Raw genomic sequence first — 27,982 nt, 5'->3', positions numbered from 1 at the left:
ATGCAACAAACTGAAATTAATAATTCTCAATTTATTAAGAGTTCTACAGCTTTACAACCCCCGTGCCAGATATGGCCCTGGGCGGTGATGGCAAGGTCAGCCTGGCAGCCCCTCACCATATCCTCCTGGAGCTCCCATGTGGTTGCAGCCCGTGACGGGGGCAGCTGGTGGCAGAGGTATCGAGGTGGTACATACAGCTTTGTCTCTTTACAACAGCTCCAGTAGGGTCCAATCCAGGAGCAGGAGGACAGACTTGGGGTCAGGGGCTGGCGCTACCGCCAGGGACAGGCTCTCTAACCAGTTCTGCCCTGTCACCTTGGGTTGAGGCCAGCTGGCAGGGTACGGGAAGGGCTCTAACTTCTACCAACAGGCACACAGCCCTCTTCTGGGAACAGGTGTGGTTGCTGGCCCTCCCCCACCTGGGCCCTGGGAACTCTGCATACGTGGCACCTGCAGATGAGATCCCAGAGAGGAAGGAGCCACCGCTGTGATTCCCGTGAGGTGGGCTTTTCCCAACCCCCTTCTGTGCTCTTGGCCAGCACCTGCAGCACTGTCAGCGATGGCAGAGAACACTCCCGAGAGTATCCTGGTTGAAGGTGGATGGGCCTCCTCTGACCTATCACTGCAGGCATCTGAGTCCGGCACCAAGTGAAGCTAAGGCACAGCACGGGCACTGACGGATGTGACCATGCACTGCTCGCCTGACAGGAAGCGGCACTCAATAAATCTGCATTTTTAACCAGCTCGAAACAGTCTCTGCATTTTTAAAAAAGTTTCCCTGAATGGTCTTGAGAGTGTCAAAAAAGTTTCCTTTCCAAATATAAAACAGGAAAATTACAAGTGTAGTAAAAACACTGAGTATTTTTTTTTTCACAGAAACCATCACGAGACTTGAGGTGTGAGTGAGGGCTGAGGACTCTGCTGTGCAAAGTCCAGCTCACACCGGCCTCACACCCAGAGCCACAGCTCTCCTGGCCTCTGCACACGGTTTTGAACCGAGAGCATCCAGTCTGGCGGGAGGAGAGGTGACTGAGGAACCTGCCTGGCAAGGCTGGCTGTGGGCACATGTTCCAGGCTGGCCAGTGTAAACCAGCCTTTACCGGCACCATAGCAGCTGGTAGACCAAGACTTGAAAATAAAACAGATATAATTAACCATGCTTATTAAATAAAGCTGCAACAGGAGGGCCATGACTCTAAACTGGAGGGGAGGTTTATCTTCCAGATGCACAAGTCCATCAACACTAGATATTTAGAAATCACACCCAGAACACAGACCCATGTGACAGGGCGTGCCAGACAGTGGCCTGGCAGAGAGCTCCCTTGGTCCACAAAACTCGCTCTCGTTACTTACCACGGACCTACAGTTCTAAAATCGGATGGACACACTGACCCAGGGCACCCAAGCCATTGGCCCAGATGCTGGACTCCGCAGCCTCCATTGCAGAGCTTGGCATGGCAGGCAGAGGGTGTCTTGCAGGAAGAACAGACGCCAGAGCTCACTGGAGGATGAAGCCCGGCTGGTGTGGAGCCAGCCGTGGAGGGGGTCTCTGGGGCAGGGCTGGTGGGTATGGCGACACCAACTGTGCAGAGAATCCTTGCTGAGAGGGGAGGCCCACCCTGGGGGGCAGAGGTGGGCACTGTAATCCTGGGTATGGAGAAGCCTGTCCTGAGCCCATGGCAGCAGTGAATGGGGTGGCTATGTGTCCTGCGGGCACCGGGGGTGGAGGTGGTGGGATGCGCCGAGGCACGACAGAAGGGAGTCCAGTGGCCTCCAGAGACGGGTAGGGCAGGGAGGTGGCAGTCGATGGCTCAGGCACCCTGGGCGGTACTGGGGCTCCGGCCTGTGGGAGTCTCTGTCCCTTCAGCACCAGCTCCTGGAGCTTCTCCACTTTTACACGCCGCATGTGTGCCAGCTTCCGCTTGCTCTGGTAGACGTCAATGAAGGCATCCAGAGGAAGCTCTCCATCCAGAAACTTCTCTGCCATGTTCTACAAGAAGCAGGAGAAACGATTACAAGACAGGCCCACTGTTAGGAAGAATGCTCCCTTCACAGTCCAGGCCAGGGAAGGAGGCTCTAGTTCCCTGCGGCATCCCTCCTCCTGGGAATAGGCCTCGTGCGCAGAGCTGCAGACGGTAGAGGTGTGCCTGGGTCTGCTCTCCCAGGAAGATGAGGTGGGTGGTCCCACTGTTGGCCCCAGCTTCCAGAATCATAACAGATGGCAGCCTGAGCTGCCAGCTCTCTACTCCAGAGATGGCTACTGCCCGGGCCCCGCCCTCTGATTTCCACCTGGCTGTACCCTGACCAGTGACTCACCCTGGATGGGGCAGCAACAGAGAATTCTGCTTGTGGCTATCAGGGCCTGCCAAAGCCTAACGGTTAGTCAGACTAGCGTAGCCTGACCTGGGCAACATGTGCCAGCCCTGACTCATTTCCTCCCCTGACAAGACTCTGGCTAGCCATGTCTGGAAGGCTGCAGTGACCAGCTGACTCACTGACCACAGGAGATGCCGCTCAGCCACTGGCACCAGGAGCCTGGCAGAGCAGCGCACACCCTGGTCTGGGTCAGCACTGGGCTGCCCCCGCCTGCTGGACCCCTGTCTAGCACATTCTGCTCACTTGCACTCAGTCCCATGTGCTGGGGAAGTATCCCCTGTTGGCAGTGGAGGTGTGGGGCTCCCATGTCCTGGAGGAAACAGGTCCACGGACTGGGCAAGGTGACCCAGACACGTGCTGAGGTATTCCCATAAGGTCATCTAGCCTTACCTCAGTGTCTTCCTCAATCTTGGCCCCTTCTGCTTGAAGAAGTGCTAACAGAGTCTCCAAGGAAGCGCTGTTTGACTGCTTATCTGGGAAAAGCAAAAAACACAATGCCATGAGGCAGGGCATCCTACAGGACACCTTCCAGGTTCCTTGTTGGAGAAAGGTTGTCCTCGAACTCAGAGACCCCGTGCTGGGATTAAAGGTGTGTATCACCAAAACAGGAGCGGACTTTCCAGGATCTGACAGTAAAGCCTCAAATCCACCAAAGGGATGCAGGGACCGGCTCCAGGACAGAGCAGGCCAGCTCCTGCCTGGATGGAGCAGGACACCATCTGTCCATGGTGACCACAACACTGGAATCACACGGGCTTTCCCAGTACTAAGGGGTAAACAAGGACCGCACATGTACGAGGCCAGTAGTCTGCCGCTGAGCTCTGCCCGCAGCCCACCCACCCCACTGTAAAATACAATCTCATCGCACTCCTCCAGCTGCGGGCCATTGCCACCATTCAAAGGACCTTTTCCTACCTTCTCTTACCAGGCTCCATTTCTGAGTGCTAACTTAATCTAACACATAGCCAAGCCTTAGGGTCTTTGATTTTAAAGACAGGAGGGTAGAGAGAAGGCTGAGAGGCTAAAGGCAGCACTCCCTGTTCCTCCCGAGGGCCTGAGTTCTGTTCCCAGCACCCACGTCAGGTAACACACATTCACACAGACACTTACGTAAAAGTCAATCTTAAAAACAAACACCATCTGAATAAAACCTGAGGACTACCAGGTCAGGCCAGAAAGACATCCCCAAAGGCTCCATCATGTCCACTCTCCCTCTGCCTTCGAGGCTGGCCTCTCCATCAGACGATGCTGCCCTGGCTCTGCAGGCAGAGTGTGCTCCGTCTACCCGACTCTCACTCAGCATCATCCCCCTGCCCACAGACTAAATTCTAGATGTTATCTGAGATTCATTCTTTTCAAACCTGCCACTGCACTGTGTAATCACGTCCCAGCCCTCACTCTGCAGAGAGACACTTAGATGATTCTTCAACTTAATGACTGGACAAAAAACAAACAAAAACGAAAACAGCATTTGTCCTTATCTCCTCAGGGACAGAGCATCCCCTTCCCTGAGTCACAGAATGCGCCATGTGGCAAAGAAGCCTCCCGAGGAGCATCCCGGCACCAGGACCTGTTGTGTCTGGTCTTTTAATCTGTTCTTAGGTTCTGGTTAAGTGGCTGTCGGTAACTTTACTGCAGTAAGAGACAGGGGACTAGAGCAAACAGCAGCTACCACCACCACATTTCACAGAAGGGGGTGATTCTGGTTTTTTGGTTTCTTTAACTTTGAGACAGGGTCTCACTATGTAGCCCTGGCTGTCTGGAACTCGCCCTGTAGACCAGGCTGGCCTAAAACTCAGAGATCCACCTGCCTCTGTCTTCTGAGTACTGGGATTAAAGGTGTGTACCACCACAGCAGGTGTTTTAACATTTGTGTGTGTCTGCATGTATGTTTACCTATGTGTGTGTCTGCATGTATATGCTGGTTCCAGAAGACACCGAATCCCTTGGAGCTGGAGTTACAGGAAGTTGTGAGCTGCCAGCTGTGGGTGCTGGGAACCCAACTCAGGACTTCTAGAAGAGCAGCAAATATTCTTAACCCCTGAGCCACCTCTCCAGTCCAGACAATGTTTCCTTTTTTTGTTTGTTTTTTGAGACAGCATTTCTCTGTGTCTTCTGTGATTTCTGTCCTAGAAATCACTCTGTAGACCAGGCTAGCCTCAAACTTACAGGTAATTGTCTGTTTCTGCCTCCCCGTGCTGAGATTAAAGGTTCACACACCGCCCAGCGTTCCTTCAACTCTTTAGTCTCAAAAGATTGCCTGAGAAGTTACCTAGCTTGGTCTTCTTTATCTGATAGGCCTCAAAGAGAACCTGGAGTTCCTGGTATTTCTGGGTCAGACGAGCTTTCTGCGCATCCAGCTGGGGCTGGTACAAAAGGTTTTCCTCCGCCAGGCTCCGGTTGCTAGCCAGTGTCATCTCTTTGTTAAGCTGAACCGTTTGCGTCTGCAAGAAACACACAGGCTGGTGAGACTCAGGGTGCTCAGTTCACGGGCAAGTCCTACATGGCCCCTCCCAGATGCCACGCCCCCCCACAAGTTCCACCCTGCTCTCCCAGATGGCTCCAAGTGCTGGGCAGACACTCTTGCCCCTCCACCTTCTTGTGGGCGCTCTCCCCATTCACAAAAGGCAAGGCCCACTTCCCTCCCCATGGCCTTGGCTTCAATGGCTGCACTGTGATTTGAATTCTGTACAGCTGCCGCTGTGCTGGACTGTCCAGGGCAAGCTCCTGCCGCTGCAGAGGAAAAGGGGCCACTTTTATCAGAGGGTCTAAGCTGGCAGGATGTCAACATCTGCTTCATCGTCAGCCTCGGATCAAAGGAGCCCAGCTGGGCCGAGAGAACTATGTTTGCAGTGACTGCTTCTCCCATCTTTCCCACGCCCACAACAGCCCCTGGGTCATCCCCCATTAGTAAAGCACACCCAACGGGAAAGGGGCTGGCTGTGCGTATCAAGGGCTCCTCCCACTGACTCCAGGCTCTCTGGCTGACAGATACTGAGAGCTGCCTGTGTGGGCCTTGGGGAGGTCTATGAGAGGACGAAGGGCAAAGCCTGGCCACAGTCTGTTCAGAGAAAAGCAAGAAACAAATACATCTGCCCTCTACTTCCCTGTCTGCTCACTCATGACACGTGACGCGCTCCCTCTCCATGGCCTGCCCACTGCTACCCCTCACCCAGCAGCTCTTCAACCCCACCCAGGCATTTCTTTTCCCTTTACTATTCTCTGCCGCCACACCCAGGCTATTTCTGCTAGGACTTCCTTCCTCTCGTGTTCTTATCTAGTCCTCTGCTCCCCACCGCCCACCAGGTACATGGCCACGGTACCTCTATGACTCCCAGCACCCTCACGTGGAACACGCACAGCAACGACACACGAGGAACTCCCAGAACCAAGGAAAAGCCCTTGATCACCAGGCAGAGGGCATCTGCTCAGCAGACACAGTGGAAGCTGACCTAGATCCTCCCACAGGCCCTAAAGACCACCTCCAAAATCAGAGCACCCCAGTCACAAAGCCATTGACCCCCCAAACCCAACTCAGCACTGTACAACAAGCGCCGGCAGCACCCCAAGGATGGTGGCATGGGGACACTCAATCTCTGCTGCAGTGGAAGGCAGAACTTTAAGGAGGCCCTGGGAAGCAGGTAGGGCTCCTGAGCCTCATCTGCCCCAGAGGCACCCGGGGCTCTCTGTGGGCTTCATGGACTATGGTACCTGAGTCTTCCTTCCATTGTTAAGCTATTGGGAAGAACAGACACAAATAAACCATGAACATTCACTCTGGCACTTCTTAGGAAACTAAACATGGAAAGATCATTTGACCTGGAAACTCTACTCCTGGGCATTCATCCAGGGAAACACACACACCCCTCTGCATTTGAATTTCCCAGTAGATTTGTTCAAAATAATCTAAACTTGAAATACGAAAACAGCCAGCTGTGCACGTCCATGCCACGGAATGCTATGCAGCAACGAAAGAGGAGGGCATGCTCACACGCGGACAACTCAAGTAATACCCCGGGAGTCAGGAGTGGAAAAAAGCCAACCCTGAAGGGTCATGTATCCCATGATTCCACGTGTGTAGTAGTCTCAAACATCAAAATGAGGAGGTGTGGGGTTTGTGACGGGGCAGGAGGGCTGTGAGCTGACACCCTCTGACTGGTGACAGAGATCTCTGTTCTCTATCCTGCCTGACTCTGAGAATGTATGTGGTAGAACCTTGCCAGAGTCTACCACTTGGGGATGAGATGAAGGACACAGCGGCTGTGTCTTATGTCTGACATTTGAATCTATGGTTATCCCCAAATCAGGCTTGGTCACAAGCAAACAAACTGCTATGGGCCAACCAGGGTCTCACTATGTAGGCCAGGCTGGCCACAAACTGACAGCTGTCCTGCCTCGGTTTCCCAAGCATGAAGATGGAGACACCGTGGCCCTACAGTCATATGGCTTGTATGTATCAATACTGAACTGTAATTCTTCGTCCCACAGCATTTGCTGAAAAAAAAGCCAGCACCCTCCAGGTCTAAGGTGGGCAGAGAAAGCTCACGCCGGGAACACTCCTCAGGAAAGTGTCTTCCACCCTCTCTGCCAGGCCACTCTCGCCCTTTCCCGCAGCTGAGCATTCGGGCTCTGCAGTGGGGCCTGTTCTTCATGCTTTTACACAGAGGCTACCCTGACTATCCTAAACTCAGCCACCACGCTCACGAACTCACTCTTTCACCATCTGTCACACCCCATCAAAATCCAAGCTACTGGATGGTGTTTGGCACAACAGGCCCCAGAGCACAGGGACCACTCAGTGAAATCTGCTGACCCAGCAGTGTGCACCCCCAACCCCCCCACCCCCCCCACCCCGCTTACAGAACAGACCAGGAATCATCTGAGCCTGACTCTCACTCCCAAAACAAGGCTGGGATCCAGTGTGCTTCCGGTCAATCGTGCGCAAGCCTCTGCTTTCACCTCTACCATCCAACAGTGCGAAGGTAACAAAATATGGAGCAGGAAAAAGTGAGCATTGTGTGCCCGCCGAGCTCTCTAAGAATGTCACTTGAGTCTAAGCCTATCTGGGGGCACGGAGGGTCACACACTATGGGTAGTTTCCAAAGCAGAATGTCCCTAGAAGTTCTTAGCAGAAGCAACACAGTGAGCCCAGGGTCATGAGATGGGCGTGGGAAGGTGACATTCAAGCACTTGCCTCTGCCATAAAGGCACAGCTCAGCAGCAGGGCACCTGCCTACCATGCATTGAGCTCCAGGCCCACACACCCTGAACCCAGACCAACCACCGACTGTCTGGAGGGCCAGGCGTCTCAGACACCCTCCCAAACTCTCAGGGGACCACGCGGCTAAACTGAGAGGAACCACTTCCGTTCCTCTATAAAATGCAAATACAAAACCTCCTGTTCCCACAGGGTACCATCGGGACCACTTGCCCTACACAGCACAAAGTCCCAGAAACACAAGGAAGCCTGAGCTAAAAACAAGACAATCTGACAGGACTCCCGCCAAGGCCACCCATCAATAAAGCAGTCAAACTCCACGATGACAGCTGTTGAACCAGCTGTATATCTTATACCCTCGGGGCCAGCAGATGCTTTTATGTGAACAAATGACAGGACACCCTAAATGGCCACCCAGACAAGGTCCCCAAACTTCAGGAGGGCAATGGCAACAAGGACAAGGGTCGGGAATGCTGTGGGCTGGCCAACCTTTTCTTAGCTTTTGTAACTTCAGCAGAGACAGGATGGAAGGACTAGGGAAGATGAGCAGGGCCACCTCGGCCCAGCCAGAGATCTGAGACTACAGAGGGACGTCCGCTTTAACAAATGTCAGGCTTAAAGAGAACCCAAGCTGTTCACACCCTTGTTTGGGGACAGCAGCATGACACATGCACACAGGCCGGCAGTGGCCGGGCCCCTTGATCTTTCCCACGGTCCATCCTTTTCCTTAACCCTAAGAAATCTTTTCAGGAAACCATTTCTGTGGTGAAGAACCATTTCTGTAAATGTTCTCGGTTTCACTTCAGCTTCCTCCTCCAGTAAAGCGAATTGTGTGGTGTGACATGTTTATCAGGGTCTCATTTGCATGGCTACTTCTGCCCCATGAGCTAGAGGAAGGCCGTCTAGGCATCGGCCCCGAGTCAGTTAACACAGCCACCCTGGCCGTGTGTGTGTGTGTGCGCGCGTGTGCGGAATCATTCACTTTCAAACCCTTTCTACTCTGAACTACCACTTGGCTTTTTTAATCACCCAACTCATTTTAACAGTCATACAACCCCACAAAGAAGAGGCCGCCCCCTTACAATAAGCACACACAAACAAAACCCCACCTTTCTGATGTCAGTGCAAACAGAAAGCAGACACCCTGGGAAAATAAAGTGCCTCCCTTTCAAAATGGGGGGTGGTGGCAGCTGGAGAGAGAGTCCATCAGGTACGAGCCTGAGGACTGGGTTCAGATCCCTCATGCCCATGTAGGAGCTCAGTGTGTCCAGTGCTGGGGATGGGGGGGGGGGGAGACAGGCTAACCCTGGAGCTCACTGGCCAGCTAGGCCAGCCAATAGGCTTCCACCAGTGCGCATGCAAACACACACACACACACACACACACACACACACACACACACACACACACACACGACACACCAAAAAAACAAAAAACCTGTCTGAGATGAGGAGACCCATGAAGAAATGAACTCCACAAGAAGAAAACAGATATAAGCTCCCTCTGCCCATGCAAGGCTTACAGAGATGCAAGACTTCCTGAAGCCCTGCTGGCTAGGGCCAGGTCAGAAGCTTGAGTTTCCAGTGATACTTGTCAGGCCAAAGATGGATGCCCCCACATTGCAGAGGAACTCTGGGTGACTGTCCAGGCAGCCAGCTGTTTCTGTCGTTTTGCAGTTTTTGGAAGTCACTTGCTCACACTTCCTGCTTAGTCAGTTAATATTATTTCCTTCTCGGGTCTCTGAGGGAGTTGAAGACTAGAGGGTTATAGCTTCCCTTGTTTACCAGATGCAGAAAGCAAATTATGATAGAAAGTAAATTCGGTACAAGACTTTGGACTCACAAGATAGCATAGATATGGAGTATTTTCTCTGAATTTGTCAAATGCAAATGGACTAGACATTATTGATGCATTTATTGCCTATGTATTGTATTTATTGTGTATAGTTTTTTCTTATATTAGTTACAGCCTTTTTTATTTTAGACAAAAAGGGTAAATGTGGTGATATTTCATTTGTATTTTAATAAATAAAGTTTGTCTGAAGATTAGAGAGTAAAACAGCCGCACTGATCAGCCATACAGACCAGGCAGTGGTGACACACACCTTTAATCCCAGTAGCCACACCAGTTTGCCACAGAAACTGGGTGGTAGTGGTGCACGCCTTTCATCCCAGAGCTAGAGAGGAATATAAAACAGGAGGAGGCAGGTTTAAGCCAACCAGGTCTGGCCCCCTTGTCTATAGTTTTAACTGTGTCTCCCTAAGGCAGACGAGTCTGTCCCCATTTCCTAACTTTCTTTGGAAGTGGAGGCAGATTTTGAGACAGGGTTTCTCTGTGTAACTTTGGAGCCTGTCCCGGATCTCGCTCTGAAGACCAGGCTGGCCTCGAACTCACAGAACTGCCTGCTTCTTAACTGTGCTAGGATTAAAGGCCTGTGTGTGCCTCTACCACCCAGACTGGCAGTCTCTAACTCCCTCTTTACACACAAGACGACCTCAGCATGACAAACCAAATGGCACCGCTGAACTACATGAGCCAATATGAACAAATGAATGGAAATTCTCTTTATTTGGTTTTTAGAGACAGGGTTTCTCTGTGTAGCTCTGGCTGTCCTGGAACTTGCTCTGCAGACCAAGCTGGTCCTGAACTCTGAGATCCGTCAGCCTCTGCCTCCAGAGTGCTGGGATTAAAGGTGTGTGCTGCCACCATTCGGCTTGAAAATTCTTAACAGTACTGGAAGTCTGTCAGTTGATGCAAGCCCAGTGACTTGAAGGTCACAACCTGAGTGGACTCTGACCACTTTCTACAGGCTTAGTGTATGTACAAGGTGTGCAATCTTGCTGTATTTAACACACACGCACATTACTGGGCAGTAAGCAGAATCTGACAGACATGACACTTTCCACCACCTTTGTTCATGTGACTCCTAGGTCCCCACTGTCCTGCCCATCCCCTACCAATCTTGGTGGTGGCTGCCTTTATCTAAACTGTGTAGCCCACTCCAAACCAGATCCTCACCATCTATGCTCTTTTCTATTGACATAGCAGTGACCACAACCCACCACAGCGGAGGGAGCTGGCTCAGCAAGAAGTGAAAGGCAAGACGGATGATGTTTTCCTGGCACAGCATGCCAGGCTTCTGGCCCCTAGACTGTGCCACAGGCATTCCTGCTGTGAGACTACAGTGCTGTGGTGTGGTGACCTGTTTCAGCAGCCACAGGGCACTAGCCCAGTGCTGGCGTCTTCTGCTGTCCACGAGGTGTACCCTCGTGCCTGCTCTGTTCCTCGAAGTCACCAAAGATGGAAGGAGTCACAGCAGGTCAACCAGGCCCTCTCCCTCATGCTGTCCTTCCTCCCAAACTGTCCAGACTTGTTCCCAGCACTCCCCTTTCCCATGGGGCTCCCTCCACCCATGTGCCTGTGTCTGGCCAGAAGCCTGCTTTCCCTATGCAGTCACCCATCTGATGAGGACACTCAGCCCCTTCTGAACAGAACTATAAGCCCCGTGTGGTGCGTCCTGTATGATCCCGACATTCCAGATACAGGAGGATAGCTGCAAGTTCAAAGCCAGCCAGAGCTACAAAGCTAGACCCTGTCTTAAAGCAGCAAAACTAAAAGCACAGAAGCACATTTGTGTAGCACAGCAACACACATACACACATGCATGCACATACACGTGCATGCAGGCACACGCATATACACATACAGTCACTATCTCCTCTGAGGGGTGGAGTCTCTAACTGTCTACATAGTTTTGCTGGAATTACAGACTACCATTAGCTTGTTATCACAGCATTTGGAGACCACCTGTTGTCCTGCTCTGCCACAGCAACCAGCACAGCTAGAAATAAAGGGAAAGTAAGATCATGACAACTGCCAAGACAGACCCCAGTGCACCAGACACTTCAGACACGGGGGGCTCCCCACTTACAAGGCTCACCGGGCATGTGAAAGCCGAGGTACCATGACAGCCCTGAGTCCACTGTAATTTACCCATTTATCTAAAAACCAGAAGTTTCACAGGATCCCAGCCATGAGCAAAGAAGTAGGCAAATAATGACAGTGAGAGGAGAACCAGCCTCCTACAGGGATGACATCCTTACTGGTTGCCTTTTGGAGCTGTCAGTTTGAGAAGGGGGAACATAGGAAGGATTGGAGGGAGGGTGGAGGGGAAAGTATTTTAAAAAACACAAGCAGATGCTCATCCTGGTCAGTCACAGCGTGTTCTAACACAGTAACTGGTCATCCTGGTCAGTCACAGCGTGTTCTAACACAGTAACTGGTCGTCCTGGTCAGTCACAGCGTGTTCTAACACAGTAACTGGCCATTCATTCACTAGTTCATTCTCTCGTTCGTTCCAGAGACACAGAGGATGCACATCTAAGAGCCAACGATGATCTGGGAGCAGCCCAGACCTCCAGGGTCTCATGATCAAGATCATCTGTGTGCATAAGGTTGCCCAGATCCAGCCTGCCACTAGCAGCGTGGGCCTTCCTTCGTACAAGAGCTCAGTGTCCAAGTGAAAGCCTTGGAATAAGTGACCACGGAGATTTCGGTGTTACCTGAAAACTTCACTGTGCCCACATTTCAGCACGCGCTAACACCTGGGTTCTGGGCCCTGCTGTGACACTGGTGGAGGTTTTGGCTAGGTGTGTTTTCTGCACGGCTCTGCCAGGAAAAATGGAGACGTAGTTCACTACCATCCACTTCCATGTTCTAACGGTCACCTAGTACCCACCCCCACTGCAGTCTAACTGGTTTATGTCCATGCGCAAAGCAGCTACAGGATGGCGCAGGCGTGTAAGCCTATTCCAGGTCCTACCAACACTTCAGCCCCCTTTCGTTCATGTAAAAGGGCTGGACACAGAACCAGTCTTGCCCATACTGGAGGACCCATCTACACTGGGTCACACACAGCTTTAAGGTATTTTAAAGCAGTACCCTGTCATTCATCCTTAAAACGTGGTGGGTGCTGGGTGTGGTGGCACTCGGGAAACACGGTGAGCAAGAACTCTGTAGCCCTAACTACAATGCCACAATCACTCTCTAAAACCGACGATTCAACATCATTCATCACCTACAAATCTTGACCGAATTCTGTAGAACTTTTTGCCTTACTTGATCACATGAAACACAACTTACATAGGAACAACATGTTTTCCTCCCCTTTCACCTTTTGGTTTTTTTGTTTGTTTTTCGAGACAGGGTTTCTCTGTGGTTTTGGAGCCTGTCCTGGAACTAGCTCTTGTAGACCAGGCTGGTCTCGAACTCACAGAGATCCGCCTGCCTCTGCCTCCCAAGTACTGGGATTAAAGGCGTGCGCCACCACCGCCTGGCCCCTTTCACCTTTTGAAAACCAACTTTTGAACTAAACGTAGTGGCTTATACCTGTTTTCCCAGCACTCGGAAGCTGAGACAGGAGGATGGCTGAAAGTCTGTTGCTGGATTACAGTGTAAAGCTTTTTTGTTTCGAGACAGGATTTCTGTGTAGCCCTAGCTGTCCTGGAACTCACTCTGTAGACCAGGCTGGCCTCGAGCTCAGAGATCAGCCTGCCTTTGCCTCTACGCTGGGATTAAAGGCGTGCGCCTCCATGGCCGCCAGGCTCTTGGTGTCTCAAAAGACCAGAAGAAGCCGGGCGATGGTGGCGCACGCCTTTAATCCCAGCACTCGGGAGGCAGAGGCAGGCGGATCTCTGTGAGTTCGAGACCAGCCTGGTCTACAGAGCGAGTTCCAGGACAGGCTCCAAAGCCACAGAGAAACCCTGTCTCGAAAAACCAAAAAAAAAAAAAAAAAAAAAAAAAAAAAAAAAGACCAGAAGAAACAAAACCAAATGAAACCAACTTCTGGGAGGGAGTTGGCCTCTATATAACACCCTAAAACTGTCCAGTTAATTAGCAAGGTCATCATCAGAGAACAATGCCTCATCTGACCTTGGCCACTTTCGAGAAATGTAAAGCTCTCTGTAACAGGATGACAAGAGCCAAGCCTCAGCTCATTGCAGGCCTAAGCCTGTGTTGAGTGCGTGTGCTCTGCAGGTTAGCTGTAACTCCTTCACCAGGCTCCTCTGACCTACCTCAGCCATTCATCTGAATGCCAATCACCATGCCAATCACCCAGTGGCGGGCCTGACGCCGTGGGTTTCTCTTCAACTGTGCATATTCATGTGTGTCCATGTGTGGTACGAGTGAGAGTTGATGCTGGCGCAGGAGTCATCTCTCCAGCCACATGAGGCCATTATTTCTATATTACATATGTGTGCATGCGTGTGTGCACATGAGTGAAGTCGGAAGACAACTAATGAGAGCTGGTTCTCTGCTTCTATCATCGAACGCAGGTGGTCATAATACTTGGAGACAGTCACTTTACCCTCTGAGAGACCTATAGAAAGCTCAACTTCATCTCCCGTTCAGAAGGAGTTAAGCTACCCAATGACAGGTGCCAGCCCGCACTGACTTTGGGTTTTGAGGAGGCTGTGACCTGACCTGGTCCCCACTGCTGCGGCAATCTGAGGAGAGTCATGTCAACACATGTTCTCTCTCTTCACTCAGAAGGCCCGAGCAGAGTCAGGCTGCTCAGCTCTGAGGGCACAGAAACACAGCGGAAGAGCTGCAGAACACGGTGAAACTGTCCTAAAATACGACTGTCCCGGGGGCTGTGTGAAACCAGCTCCAAGACACGGCCCACTCAGGAAGTCAAAAGCTCCACCAACTTGGCTGAGAACCAAGGGTTTCTGGGTGGTGGTGGCGCACACCTTTAATCCCAGCACTCAGGAAGCAGAAGCAGGAGCAGGAGGATCTCTGTGAGTTTAAGGCCAGCCTGGTCCACATAGTGAATTCCAATACAGTCAGAGCTACATAGTAAAACCCTGTCTCAAAAAAGAAAAAAACTACATTAAAGGGCCAGAGATTTCTAATCACATTTTTTTTCTTTCTTTTTTTTTTTTTTTTTTTTTTGGTTTTTGGAGATAGGGTTTCTCTGTGTAGCTTTGGAGCCTGTCCTGAAACTCGTTCTGTAGACCAGGCTGGCCTCGAACTCACAAAGATCCACCTGCCTCTGCCTCCCGAGTGCTGGGATTAAAGGTGTGTGCCACCACCGCCCGGCTCCACTTTTCTTTTCTTTTCTTTCTTTCTTTTAAAAAAAAAAACGACATCAAATACCTTCTTGCTGGGGTGGAAGCTGCTTTCTCAGAAAGGAGCAGCCAATGACCACTAAACTCAGTCTCCTGTTCATCTGCATGGAGCTGTCATTGTGGCTAAAGTTAGGAAGGCACTGACTTGAACAAGAGCTCACAGAAATGCAAATGTCGAGGCTTGGAAGTAATGGGGCCAGTCCCTGAGAAGAAATAAAGTCGACTCTGGGCCACAGTTCGCCAGTGCCCTCGTTCTGGCAGGACAACATACCAGGGCTTGGCATTTCCTGGAAGGCTCATTTCCTAATATTCAGATAAAAATAAGCAAGCCCTCGAGACTTGGAATTACGTGGGTACTGTGTGAGGAACAATGAACCGTGACAGGCCTGAGTGGCTGATAGTGGCTCCGCTTTGACATGACCTGACTGTAGCCACCTGCTTTACGGTAACTCCGACCCTGTGCGGAGGCAGGAAGGAAGGAATGACAACAGAGGACAGGAAGGCAGGATGGACCACCCACACTGACTACCTCCCCTTGTCCCTGGCGTCCCCTAAAATCTGTGTGTGTGTGCACGCGCGCTTTCCCAAAGCACTAAATCCCAACTTCTGCTGCTAAGCCTAGGAATTCTGTACATAATCAGAACCAGTTAGCTGTTAGTTAACTAGGCATCATGGTCAGAGCACTGTCATAAACATCTCAGCTGTTCTGAGACAGCTCTCACTATGTAGCCCAGTGGTCTCATACCCCTAACCCTCCCTTCCCCCGCCTCAGGAGCACTGGGTAACAGGTGTGCACTGGCTAACCATTTTAAAGGCAGAAATGTGCCCTCCCCCCCCACTTACGACAAAGGTCTTTCTTTGTATGTGTGCAGGTGCACGTGTGTATGCACAAGTGTGTGGAAGCCAGAGAACATGGTAGGAGTTAATTCTTCAAGCGCCATCCACTTTATTGACTAACTTTTAGACAAGTTTCTCATGGGATACCCAGTGCCCTGCCAGCATACTACCCGCCACACTTATAGGAGTTTGGGTTTTACATATGGCTTCTGGGGACAGAACGCAGCTCTTCAAACACCACCCGGAGCCGTCTTCCTAGCTTTGGTTTTCATGAAACAAAGGTTCCATTTTCTTTTTTTAAATCTGTTTTTTAAAAGATTTTTATTGGGCTCTACATTTTTCTCTGCTCACCTCCCTGCCTCTCCCCCTCCTTCAACCCTTCCCCAAGGTCCCCATGCTCCCAATTTACTCAGGAGATCTTGTCTTTTTCTACTTTCTACTTCCCATGTAGATTATATCTATGTAAGTCTCTCTTAATGTCTGCATTGTTGTTTAAGGTCTCTGGGATTGTAGTTTGTAGGCTGGGGTTCCACTTTCAAAGATTTATTTATTTGGTATGTATGTGCACCACATGCATGCCTAGTGCCCAGAGAGGCCAGAAGAAGGCACCGGATCCCCTGGAACTCGAGTTACAGATGGTTGTGAGCTGTCATGTGGGTGCTTCGAACTGAACCCAGGTCCTCTATGAGAAAAGTGAGTGCTCCGGCCACAGAGCAAAGCATCTCTCCAGCCTCCACTTCCTTTTTACATGGTCTCATCCTTCCACGGAGCAAACTCAGGCACCGGACAAGCATCACAAGAGCGGAATCCTGGAATTCTTTGATTTGCTCTTGGTGTAATACACACCTCAATCAATAGTGAGGTTCTGGGTTTTTTGTTTTGTTTTCCTGGTAAAATACTTTGTATCCGCACTTTCTAAAGCACACTGTTTGGTCTTCATGGAAGCTGCCCTTCCTCCTTCCACTCACAGTTCATCAGCGGAAGAATTCTGCAGAATTACTAAGCAAATAAACCCGGAACAGAGAGGTCTGGCAGCAAACACAGTTGGCCCTTGGTTAGCATGTGCTGCTCTGAGAGCGGCACAAACACCAGGCTCACCATGAGGAGCAAAGGCTGTCACTTTTTTTTAAAAGCATAATAGAACATTTAATTCCACATTTAATTCGCATCAACCATCAGACACTGTGATATTGGTCACTTCCGCTGGTTGGCAGGAGGCTCTCCCACCAGTGGCTCCCACGGCTTCCACTGCAGCACCTTCCTTGCCAGACTTAGTTCATTTTCAGCCTGAAGAATCACCCTGAAGCCGGGCAGTGGTGGAGCATGCCTTTAATCCTTTAATCCCAGCACTAGGGAGGCAGAGGCAGGCGGATCTCTGAGTTCGAGACCAGCCTGGTCTACAAAAGCTAGTTCCAGGACAGGCTCCAAAGCTACAGAGAAACCCTGTCTCAAAAAACAAAAAACAAAAAAGAGTCACCCTGACGCAAGTTCTTCGTTTTAGCACCTGCTCCGCCTTGACCATACCCAGCTTCTCGCTGGCCATCTGCTCTGTGCATTTCTGTTGGCTGCACGGTTAGGGAACTGCTTCAGAACATCAAGAATCTTTGTCTACAGCGTGTGGAGTGTCGCACACAGCCAACCCCACCAGGCCAGGGGTCTTCTTCAGCACAGCCGCCATCACAGCACCCCAAGACTGTCACTTTTAATTTATGTAGACAGGGTCTCTTTACATAACTCTGGCTGTCCTAGAACTCACTATGTAGGCCAGGCTGGCCTCAAACTCACAGAGATCCTCCTGTCTCTGCCTCGTGAGTACTGGGATTAAAAGGCGTGTGTCACCTCTGCCAAGTTACTTCTGTGGTAACTTAAAAATGAAGACTCTCCTCTCCCCAGTCCACCCTCTAAAAAAATTCAGCTTACTAAAATTCCTAAACCCCAACTTTTTCATTTTTTCCCCTTTGTGGGGGATAGATCTCCCCATGTTGCCCAGAGTGGTCTTAAATTCATAGGCTCAAGTAACCCTCCTCTCTCAGCCCCTCCAGTAGCTGGAACTAAGAGGGCATGCCACGGCTCACCCTGGAACCTGGGTTTTCTTAGTGGTTTCTGTTCAGGACCAACCACCAAAGCACCCAGGTCTTAGTTTTTTATTTCCTTTTACCCACAACTTCAAGAGATTCATGTCTTTTTAGCTTAGTCTCTGTTTGGATGAAGGCTTCATTCTAGTCCCTGGCATCCCAAAGAGTCTGAAATGTTCGGTTGGAGACTCTGCTCCAAGCCCCCTCCCCCTGGAGCTGCCTCAGTCCAGACTCTGCCCCTAAGAAAGCCCGTCAAATGAAGACGCCTCCCCAGAGCCGCTCAAGACCACTCCTACAGGGTATTTAAACTGCCCCCGCCCTGCAGAACAAACACGTGTTCCCCTCAACTTCCCCTGGGGCCACCCAGGAATGCTGTGCTCGGAATAAACCTAGATTTATTATTACACCAGCAGTGGCGGATTCCCATTAACCAGGAACTAAACTTAACACAGTCTCTATAAAGCGCAAATAAGAACACAGCCTCCCCTCCTAGGTTGTGCTGGTTGAGACTGTGGACGACTTTGCTCTTTCTGTATCCTGACCTTTCTAACCCTGAACTGTGTAATGAACTTTACTCTCATGACTTGGATTACTCTCACTTCGGTATAGATGAGAAAATCCTACTCTGATCAAGAGTTTGGGGTTTTCCCTTTTTGTAGGTGGTTTAAAGAAGAGCCAAAAGAGAAACTACTGCTCTCTAGATTATTCTACATAAGTTTCTTAACAAAAATCTAGTTATTTCATATAGAGAACCAGATGCCCAAGGCTGTCCTGACTTTCCATCGCTACAATAGAACACCCGCGTTAATCAGCTTATACAGTGCTCTTAGCTGTTCACACTTGTGTGTTTCTAGGCCCTAACAGGGCCTACCCACTGCCTCCGTGGTGGAGGACCAGATGGCAATGGCAGGGAGCAGGGGCGGGGTGAGGGTGGGGAAACAAGACACAGACACAAAAAATAATAAAATAAGTGTTCTTAACAACTGAGCCATCACCTAAGTCCCAAGACTAACCCATTGTAAAGAAAAAGAAAAAAAAAGCTAAATTCCACTTAACAGAATTCAAAGATGTGTTAATTACATAAATCATGCTGTGGGGACTGGTGGTAGCAAGCCTGATGGCCTGACTGGCCATCCCTGGACCCCCCCAGACAGGGCAGAACCGTTCTGAAGGTGTGACCCAGCCTGTCTGTCACTGAGCGTTTGATGGGCTGGATCAGAAAGAACAAACACAAGCTACTTCCCTCCTGAAACAGAGCACAAACTCACAGGGCCCTTCCTTCCCACCACAGAACTCATCAGTGACACTCTGCCATCTACTGTGCTCCTCTGATATCCCAGGGCCCTTGGGACAGCAGCAGATGGCATCTGTCCCACAGGAGGCTCCAGGAGTCCACTAAGATCAGGAAATCAGAACACTGCACATAGGTGCACAGCCTCCCAACCCCCCAATGTGCCCCCCTCTCCCATCCCCTGGCCAAAATGAACAAAGCAGCCCCTCCCCAGATCATTAGCCACCATTTCCCCAACTCTATTTGCTGAGAGCTGTGTAATCACCACCAAGAATTAAGATTCCAGGAATTACTGCCCGAGGGGAAATGTTTGTCTGCTCCAGCAGCCCCACACTGCGGTGTTGACTACAGAGGCCTTTTCAGTTATTTTATCATCAGGTATTGGAAAGCTCAGACAGCCTCTTATTTCATCCTCAGAATAACTAAATAGGATTCCCTTTTTCCTTTTCTTTCTCAGGCTGGAAGCAATCTCCCTATATAACTGAGGATTGTCTTGAATGCCTGATCCTCCTGCCTCCGAGCTCCTAAGTACCAGGACCACACAGAGCCTCCACACTCTATCTGGTGCTGAGGATTAAATGTGTGCGTCTGAACTACAGCTCCCTTTCTTTTGTTAAATAAAGGTCTCAACCACGTCACCCTGTCTAGCCTTAATTCATGCCCCTACCTGAGCTTCCCACATGGCCCCGATTTAGGGTGCTACTGTTGATACTACCACCATGCTGACAGTGGGGAAGATAGCACTTGGGAAACTTGCCCCAAAGTTTTCTTGCATCCCAAATCTTGTCTTAGTCTATCCCTTCCTACATCACATGGCAGCTACACCTGCAGTCCTAATACTCCTGAAGTTGAGGCAGGAAGGGCACCTGTTTGAGGCCAGCCTGGGCTACATAGCAAGATGCTGTCATTTTCCCCATCGCCACCAAAAAGCAAATACATACATAAATACGTATGATTGACTTTCCACTTTTTGTAGTTTTTATAACTTATGCTGCCTTTTATTCCTGTCATTTTCTTGCTGAACACACACACAATCTATTAGCTTTCCACTATATCCCGCTATAATGTGTGACTGGCAGACACACAATACCGATTCACTATAATTCCATCTGGGCAAAACAAGCCCCAGCTGGCTCTGCTGGGAATGCGGTCTCCGGGCCCAAAGTCCACTATTTTGGCAGCTCAAGGTTCCATTTTATCTTTCAGCCTCCTAACTGATCTCCATGCTTCCTAACCTTACCCCCTCCAGTTCACCCCCACACTCCCACGTGCACACCAGAATCATCTACATAAATGTCAAGGGCAGCCAACTGTAACACACCCTGGCTTAAACCCGCAGTGGCTCTCTAGAGGATCAGGCCAAGCTCCTTACCCTGTGGCCTAAGGCCATCTGCTGCTGCCTGCTCTCTAGCCAGTTAGTGCCTCACTGCGCTTGCCACTCCCGCAGTCTTTGCTCTTGCTGTCCACCCCCAGGCCCTAGAGCCCGCTCCCTCATTACCTTATTACCTGGTTAACTCTGCCTCAACCTCTGAATTACAGCTCCTGAGTCACAGTTCCTCCAGGAAGCACTGTCTGTTGACCTTCCCCCATGCCCCAAAGGCTTCCCGGGTCTCCCCAGGCCAGGGCCTGTGGATTTAGCTTCCTGTAAGGCAGTTAAGATACTAGAAGAGGAACACGGGGGCTGAGGGTCCAGTTTGATGGTGGAGCACCTGGCTCCCATGTGGAAGGCCCTGGGCTCTATCCCTGGCCCCACAAAAGAGAAAAAGGAAGAAAGAAAACTGTGGCTTTTCTAGTTTCACATCCCCAGCACAGCACACAACAGGCTCCCCACAAAGGCTGAGTAAATGAATAAGCCTCCTTGAACTCAGCTATGTCCACACGAATAAAACTGGCTGTCTGTAGGCAAACATTAATTGGCACCCACTGTGTCCCTCCACCGTGCTGGTCACTGGGCTATGAACATGAATAAAATCTCAAGAGGCCATTCGTTAATCCTTGCAGATAACAAAAGCTTTGATCTAAAAGAATTATGTGGCCAGCCAGATGGCTTAGCATGTAGACGTAACAGCAACCTGACGTCTGTCCTCTGACCTCCACACAGGCACACATAAACATGAAATGCACAGTGTTTTAAGAAAGAAAGAAGTATCAGAGATGGTGGTGCACGCTTTTAGTCTCAGCACTCAGGAGGCAGAGGCAGGAATGGGAGTTTGGGACCAGACTGTCTATGGGTGGTAGTGGCTCACACCTTTAATCCCAGCACTCAGGAGGCAGAGGCAGGAGGATCTCTGTGAATTGGAGGCCAGCCTGGTCTACAAGAGCTAGTTCCAGGACAGGCTCCAAAGCTACAGAGAAACCCTGTCTCAAAAAACAAAACAAAAATAAAAGAAAAAAAAAAAAGGACCTCAAAGTCGGCTCAATACCAAGTTCTTAGCACAAAGGAGATTTATTTGCCCAGAGGGACAAAGAGCGTGGCATAAGAGACAAAGACACAGAGAGGTTAAGAAAGGATGGAAAGAGGAACAAGAAGAGGGGAGAAAAGGGGCGAGAGAGAAGGGAAGGTATATTGCCTGAGGGACAAGGGACTCTGAACAGAGGAAACTTGGCAGTTTATAAAGGAAAAGGGGGACACCCCTGCTAGGATGAGGTGTTTAAGTTAATTAGGGTATGTTAAGTTAAATAGGCATATTAATTAGGATAGCCAAAGGGGGTCTGTCTTTTGTTTTTTGTTTGTTTTGTTTTGTTTTTCAGGACGGCGTTTCTCTTTAGCTTTGGAGCCTGTCCTGGAACTAGCTCTTGTAGACCAGGCTGGTCTTGAACTCACAGAGATCCACCTGCCTGTCTCCCAAGTGCTGGGATTAAAGGTGTGAGCCACCATCGCCAGGCTCAAAGGGGGTTTTTCACTGCTGGACTTCAACACTACAGAGAGTTCCTGGACAGCCAGGGGTACACAGAGAAACCCTGTCTCAAAAAACAAACAAACAAAAACAAACAAACAGCCAACCAAACAAACCAATGAACGTAATGTAATGGTTTAGTTAGGAAGAGGGAAGGGGAGAGAACAGTAAAAGGCAAAGTCTGTCTGCAATGTATTTGCTATTTTCAGGCCTGCTAGAGCCCTTCACTAGAGCCTTGCAAGAGAGTTCAGGCCAACTGAGGTTGCTTAGTGAGAGCCAGTCATGCAACCCAGAGACGACAAAGCCTTCTGAATTTTCATTCTTCCTCCTGAAGAAGTCCTGCAGGGAGCTTTGTCTCCACCTTTGTCCTGGCGGTAAAGACAGTTCTCCCAGGAGATGGCCAAGAGGGAAATGGCCAAATACAACTCTAGTCTCAGCAAGTTCTGGGTGCCAGTGGCTGCCGAGTCTTTGCGGATAACCTTGCACTGTGCACTTGGCATGAGTCCCCATGACAACGTCCACTACAAATACTGCATTATGGTGTGTTAGTATCATTATGGTCCTTATGGACCTCATGAACAACAAGTTGGCCTTCCTTAGCTCCGGACACAGTCACTGCAGGTCAAGTTCCCCTTCAGATCCGTCTGACAAAAGCACAGCAAGAGGATGTTGTCAAAATGGGGGTCACTGAATTCCAGGTTCCTCTGTCAGTTATCCGATGGCACCTCCTTGCTCTGACGACACACTAAGTACCTAGTAGTCAGTCATTCAAACCTCCAGCTCCTTTGATGTCCAAGTGCTCAAAGTGGAAATCAGAACCTCACAGAGATGGTTCTGGGGAACTGCAGAGCCACATACACACACCCCTATCCTGGAGGAGCCCTGAGGGAGCCCCACATTCCAACAGGATCTCCTCTCCCTTTCCACCTACAGGCGCCCCTCTCCAGCTCAGTCTGGGCCATTCTGCTCATCCTTTCGAGGCCAGGCCACTGCTCACGGTGGCACTGATGGGGACACCCTTTTTGTTAGGCATTATGTTGATGCCAGTACAGAATGGGGCCACAGGGAGGTGACCAGCTTATAAGATGGGCATCAGACACCTCTCTCCGGGACAGTCTCCTGACACTGGAGCCCCATCTGGTCTCAATTTGTGAAAATCCACCTGCTTCACTCTACCAATTCAGAAAAGCTCTGACTAAGAAAGGGGTGGCCTCTAGGGAACACTCATTCTGGGTCACATGAAATCCTAAAAGGCAGGCACCACCACTCTCCCTAAAAGGTGTCACCCAGTCACATGACTCTCACCTACCATCTCCCCATACAACTACACTGATATTTAAAACAGAAAAGTCAGACATGGTGGCTCACATCTTTAATCCCAGCCACCAGGAGAGAAAGGCAGGAGGATCTCTGTGAGTTTGAGGCCAGCTAGGCCTACATAGTCAGTCCCAGGACAGCTAAGACTCAGAGTGAAACCCACTACAGACCCTCAGCAAGTTCGAGTCTTGGTTTCTAAAAAGCCAGGCCCACCAGCAATGACTCAGCCCGGGGAGAGCGTTCCATTTCAAGGAGCCACTGTGACTGGGGCAGGAGCTGCCATCACACGCAGAGTACAGGCCTCAAGGAAGCTGCTTCTTCCAGACAGAGCTCTTTACTTTCCACAGAACTCTGTCTTTTCAGACGCCCAGCACTTCTGTATGCTGGCACTTCCATTCCCACAGGAACAAGGCTGAGGAATCTGAATCCTCTGTGAGGGAGGCCCTAGCCGGCGAGCAGGCAGCATTGCCATTTCCTTAGAAGACACAAGAAGTGACCCAAGGGTGTGCTTGCCTAATCCCCAAGCAACTGCTCCTTTTATGGGAGTGCCTGCCAGTCAACAAGGTTCATGTGGACAGATAAAGACACATTCCACAGGCATGCAGAAATAAGTTCAAGAAAGGAGGCCAGTAAGACGGTTTAGGGAAGTGGCCCTCCACTTTCCTAACCCTGTGACCTTTAATATGGTTCCTCAAATTGTGGTGACCCCCAAACCATAAAACTGTTTTCACTACTGCTCTATAACTGTAATTTTGCTACTGTTAAGAACTATAGTGTAAACATCTGTGTTTTCCCATGGTCTTAGGCCACCCCCATAAAAGGGTCATTCAATCTCCAGAGGGGGTCACAACCCACAGGTTGAGAACCACTGGTTTAGGTGGCAACGGTTCTTGTTGTGCAAGTCTGAGTTCAATCCCTCTTTCCCACAGAGGAAGAAAAGAACTTACTCAAGTTGTTCTCTGACCCCTATCTATAATCCAATACCCATCTGTACCCTCCCAAAAGAGTCAGCCAGGTGTGGGGATGCACACCTTTCGTCCCAACACTTCGGAGGCAGAAGCAGGCGGATCTGTGGGCCAGCCTGGACACAAACATGCCCCCCCACACCAAAGATGAAAAGGCCGGTAATGGTGTCTGCATTTAAGGAGCCGCAGAACGGACAGGAGAGCCGGAAAAAGAGAAAACACGCGGGCCCAGAGCCTACAGCACCGGCATCATTTTAATGTCCTGAGCTGTGCTAAAACTCGCAGGCTACAATTAAAATAGTGTAAGCGAACACATGCCCACTGCAGTTAAGCCCAAGTGAGTCCTCCAACAAGACACACTTACGGCAGCCACAAAACATCCCTTCAGGCTGGGAGAAGCCTACTCTACAATTTAAAACACTTCCTCCTGCCAGCTGAGAGAGAGAGAAAGAGAGAAGAGAGAGAGAGAGAGAGAGAGAGAGAGAGAGAGAGAGAGAGAGAGAGATATTGAGCCTTCATTTCGGATTATGAGACTCTGTGCTGAGAGTCACTCCCCAAGCTTCCTAGAGATACCAAGTCACATGACCCTTGACCCTTCCAACTGTACAAAGATACGATTTTTCCTAGGCTAAAGGCAAGTCTGAATTTACTTTAAAGTTTTCTAAATGAGACCCTATTCATCTGTTGAGATGACATCAATTACTCTTTCAAAAAGAGATCCCCAGGTGTTAAGGCGGTCTCTCTGTGTGTACTCAGACATGTATGTGCATAGGCACACAGGGCAGCACGGACACTAGAGTGTGGAGGCCAGAGGGAAAGCTCGGTGCCCCCGCCTCAGGTGCAGTCCACCTTGTTCTATCTATGCGACAGCGCCTCTCACAGGCCTGCAGTTTGCTGGTGTACTCCAGGGATCCTCCTGTCTCCCCCGTCCTGGGGGAGCCAAATGGATGACAATGGTATTGTCAGCATTCCTGGCTTTTTACATGGGTTCTGGGGACTGAATGCAGGTCTTCCTATCGCTCCGGTTCCAGCCACTACTTGCTACTGAATGTTGAACACTAATCAAAAGTCACCACTCACCTGACCATTACCATCATACAGTCCTTCCCAAGAGCGGTTCAGAGAGGTGCAGTGACCTGCCTACAATCACACAGCACGAAAGCAGCCAAGTCCAGCCCACAGTCTACAATTCCAAAGCCCAATGTTCTTTAACCCTTTTATCATACACAGGCCATTTGCTCAGGAGTTCACAGAATAGTCTCTTGAAACCATCCCCAAATAAATATATGGAATTAAAGGGGTGTGCACCCCCCTCCCCAGCTGAAACCTGGAGATTGTAATAGGAGAAAGTCAAATGAATCTAGCAGGATTTTAAATTTTATCTTTGAGTACAAGTATCCTTCCTACCGTAGAACCGTAGGGAAACGCTGAGGACTGGCAGACCCCGCCCGAGCAGACCAGAGAGTGACTGAAATTACTCAGCAATACTTGTTTCTGAAGGCATCATGCTTTTAAAACAAGGAAACCAGGGGTTCTGGTTTTCTAGCTGTTTCCTTGTTTTAATTCCAGCACTCGGGAGGGAGAGGCAAGCGGATCTCTGAGTTTGTGGTCAGCCTGGTCTACAGAGCAAGTTCCAGGATGACGACCAGGAATGTTACACAGAGAAACCCTGCCCCCCCCAAAAAAAAATAAAAACACGCTCCAAGTTTTAAGAGAGGCTAGAGTCACCCACCAGCAGGCTGTTTGACTCACCCCCTACCAATCCCTCCGCTAAACAGCAGTCTATTTTATTAAATGTTCCACCTACAGAGTTCCAGTAGCTGTTCTGGCTGAGACAGAATAGTCACATATAGCAAAGTTGCAGCCTGCAGGCAGGGTCGCGTGCTGAAAAGCACACCTATCGTGTTATTATTAAAGTAGAGCGCCACTCTGCCCACAGCCAACGAAACGTCTCCCAGAAATGGCAGAGAAGCACAGCAAGGGTTGCCGTTTCTTGTGCAGACACGGAATTCTCAATTCAGCCACGAAAGACGGATTTTGTCTCTTATTCTCCAAAATGGAAATTGCCACATGGATACCACAAACAGGGTAAATTACATCTCAGAGCAACGTTCTATGTGCCAAGCTGCAAAGCCCGTGAATACAAGGGGTGTATTAATGGAAAGACTGATACCATCTTACTACAGTAGCCTCTCTGTGGAGGCAGACAATGAACTGTTGAGGGGTTTCCAGGGATTCTGAATGTACAAGACCCCTTGGAAGGGGGCTGGCTGGGTGCTGAACAATCCTTCTTCGGAAAGCCTGCCAAAAGCCCCTTACACCAGCTTCTGGCAGAAGGAGAAGCTAGGCACTGCGGGCCTAGGGAAGCTCAGACTTCCCAGACAAAGGAGGTAGGTGGGCCAGGGATAGCTAGATCAGTCAACCCCAGACTCGGCACTTCAGACTCAGGACCAGTTGGGAGAGAAGCGAAAAGGGAAGTCAGTCACTCAGAGCAAACCACAGGCGAGGTGTGGAGGAAGATAACATGGGCGGGCACATGCCTTCCAGAGGCTGGGCAGGCCCTGGACCATAGCGAGGGGGGGTTCAGCAGTCAGCTCCCAGCCCCCATTTACTCTGTGGCCAGAAGCAATTTCAGGAACCCAAAGAGGTGAGCAGACAACCGTGAGGTACAGCCAGCCATGCTAGAACTCCCTCCATCCCTTCTCTCCATGAAGGCCGGGATGCCTGGGGAAAGGGAGCCTCTTGCTACCCACGGACCGTGCACAGAACAAGCAAAAGAAGGAACTCTTGAGCCAACTCTGCTACGGCCACTTTGACGGGAAGGCGCACTTGGGGAGCCGGCAGCCACGGGGCCCCTTCCCACCTCAACCCTGGCTGTCTGTGGCCTGGAGCCTCTGAACTTCGAGGGCCCCTCTCGGAATATCATCCCAGACTCAGCTACAGACCTCTGCTCCCCACACGCCCATCTAAGAACCGTCCGTCAGCTCCGGCTAGTCCCCCGACCCGAGCCGCAAGGACTGGCTCCAGTGCCCCGAAGACTTTCCAAGCTTTCCCCTCGAAGCGTTTCCAAATCCGAGCCTAATCTACCTGCCTTGGTGCCCTAAGAGTCCTCGGAAGACTCAGCCGCAGTCCCCTCCACAGCTACCACCCCAATCTCGGAGCCCTCGCTCCCTCTCGCGGCCCCACACACCGCAATGTTCTAGGCACTGATCGCCGTCTCGAGCCGGCCTGGGGCCCTCCGAGCCCCCAATCCTCGCCCCAGGGCCCCGCTCCGGCTGCCAGCGCGCGGTCCGAGCGCCCCCCTCACCCCGTCCCAAGGAGCTCACCTCCTCCATGCCCCGGACCATGTCGCCGAGCCGCGCGTCGTCCTCCAGCAGCTCGTGCAGCTGCATGAGTGACAGCCCCGCGAAGCGCGACTCGCTCGCGGCGCCCGCCATCCCGCCACTCGGCCGCCGCCGCCGCCGCCGCCGCCGCCGCCGCCACTCTGGCCGCCGGGCTCCGCCGACCGGAAGCGCCGCCCTCAGGCCCCACCCCCCGCAGGGGGGGCACGTGACGCCAGCGCTGGGTGTGACGTCATCGGCGCGCGAGCGCGTCGCCCGGGTCCGAGGCTTCTGAGAGGGGACTTTGAAGGCTTGTGACAGTACCCACGCATGATGTCACTACGGTGAGCGTGAATATGTCGTGAGGTCGTAAGACTATTATTTTTTCACCCCCTCGAGAAAGAGAACAAAGGACTCAAAGGGCAGGCTTCAATCCCTGCTCTTTTGAGTTCGAGGCCAGCAAGGTCTATTTGAGAGCGTTCCCAAGCCGGCCAGGTCTACTTAGTAAGACCCTGCCTCAAAAACAAAATAAATAAATAAAAACAGAAAGCAAACA

General features: G+C 50.8%; 2 protein-coding genes across 2 annotated transcripts in view; one reads left to right on the top strand and one right to left on the bottom strand.

The window, feature by feature from the left end:
• The window catches only part of Hip1r (huntingtin interacting protein 1 related), a 31,288-nt gene extending 30,300 nt beyond the window's left edge, over positions 1–988 (top strand). Inside the window, exon 32 of the mRNA XM_075979140.1 lies at positions 877–988. Within this exon, the coding sequence (XP_075835255.1) occupies positions 877–906 (30 nt within the window). The 3' untranslated portion in view covers positions 907–988. The remainder of the gene's footprint in view (positions 1–876) is intronic.
• Vps37b (VPS37B subunit of ESCRT-I) lies at positions 12–27,615 on the bottom strand. Its single transcript, XM_075979153.1, has 4 exons — positions 27,433–27,615; positions 4,649–4,820; positions 2,767–2,849; positions 12–1,990 (listed from the first exon to the last, which is right to left on the bottom strand). The coding sequence occupies exons 1-4, from the start codon at positions 27,541–27,543 to the stop codon at positions 1,499–1,501; spliced, it is 858 nt and encodes a 285-aa protein (XP_075835268.1). The 5' UTR covers positions 27,544–27,615; the 3' UTR covers positions 12–1,498.
• Between the last annotated feature and the right edge of the window lie 367 nt (positions 27,616–27,982).

Source organism: Microtus pennsylvanicus, chromosome 1 (assembly GCF_037038515.1).
Source record: "Microtus pennsylvanicus isolate mMicPen1 chromosome 1, mMicPen1.hap1, whole genome shotgun sequence".
Lineage (NCBI taxonomy): Eukaryota > Metazoa > Chordata > Mammalia > Rodentia > Cricetidae > Microtus > Microtus pennsylvanicus.
This window is presented reverse-complemented; position numbering and strand designations above follow the sequence as displayed.

Coding starts and splice junctions, on each gene's coding strand:
- Vps37b (XM_075979153.1), bottom strand. CDS start 27,543: ATGGCGGGCGCCGCGAGCGAGTCGCGCTTCGCGGGGCTGTCACTCATG. Junction 4,821..27,432: donor TGGTCCGGGGCATGGAGGAG/GTGAGCTCCTTG, acceptor TGTTTCTTGCAG/ACGCAAACGGTTCAGCTTAA. Junction 2,850..4,648: donor GATAAAGAAGACCAAGCTAG/GTAACTTCTCAG, acceptor TGCTTTTCCCAG/ATAAGCAGTCAAACAGCGCT.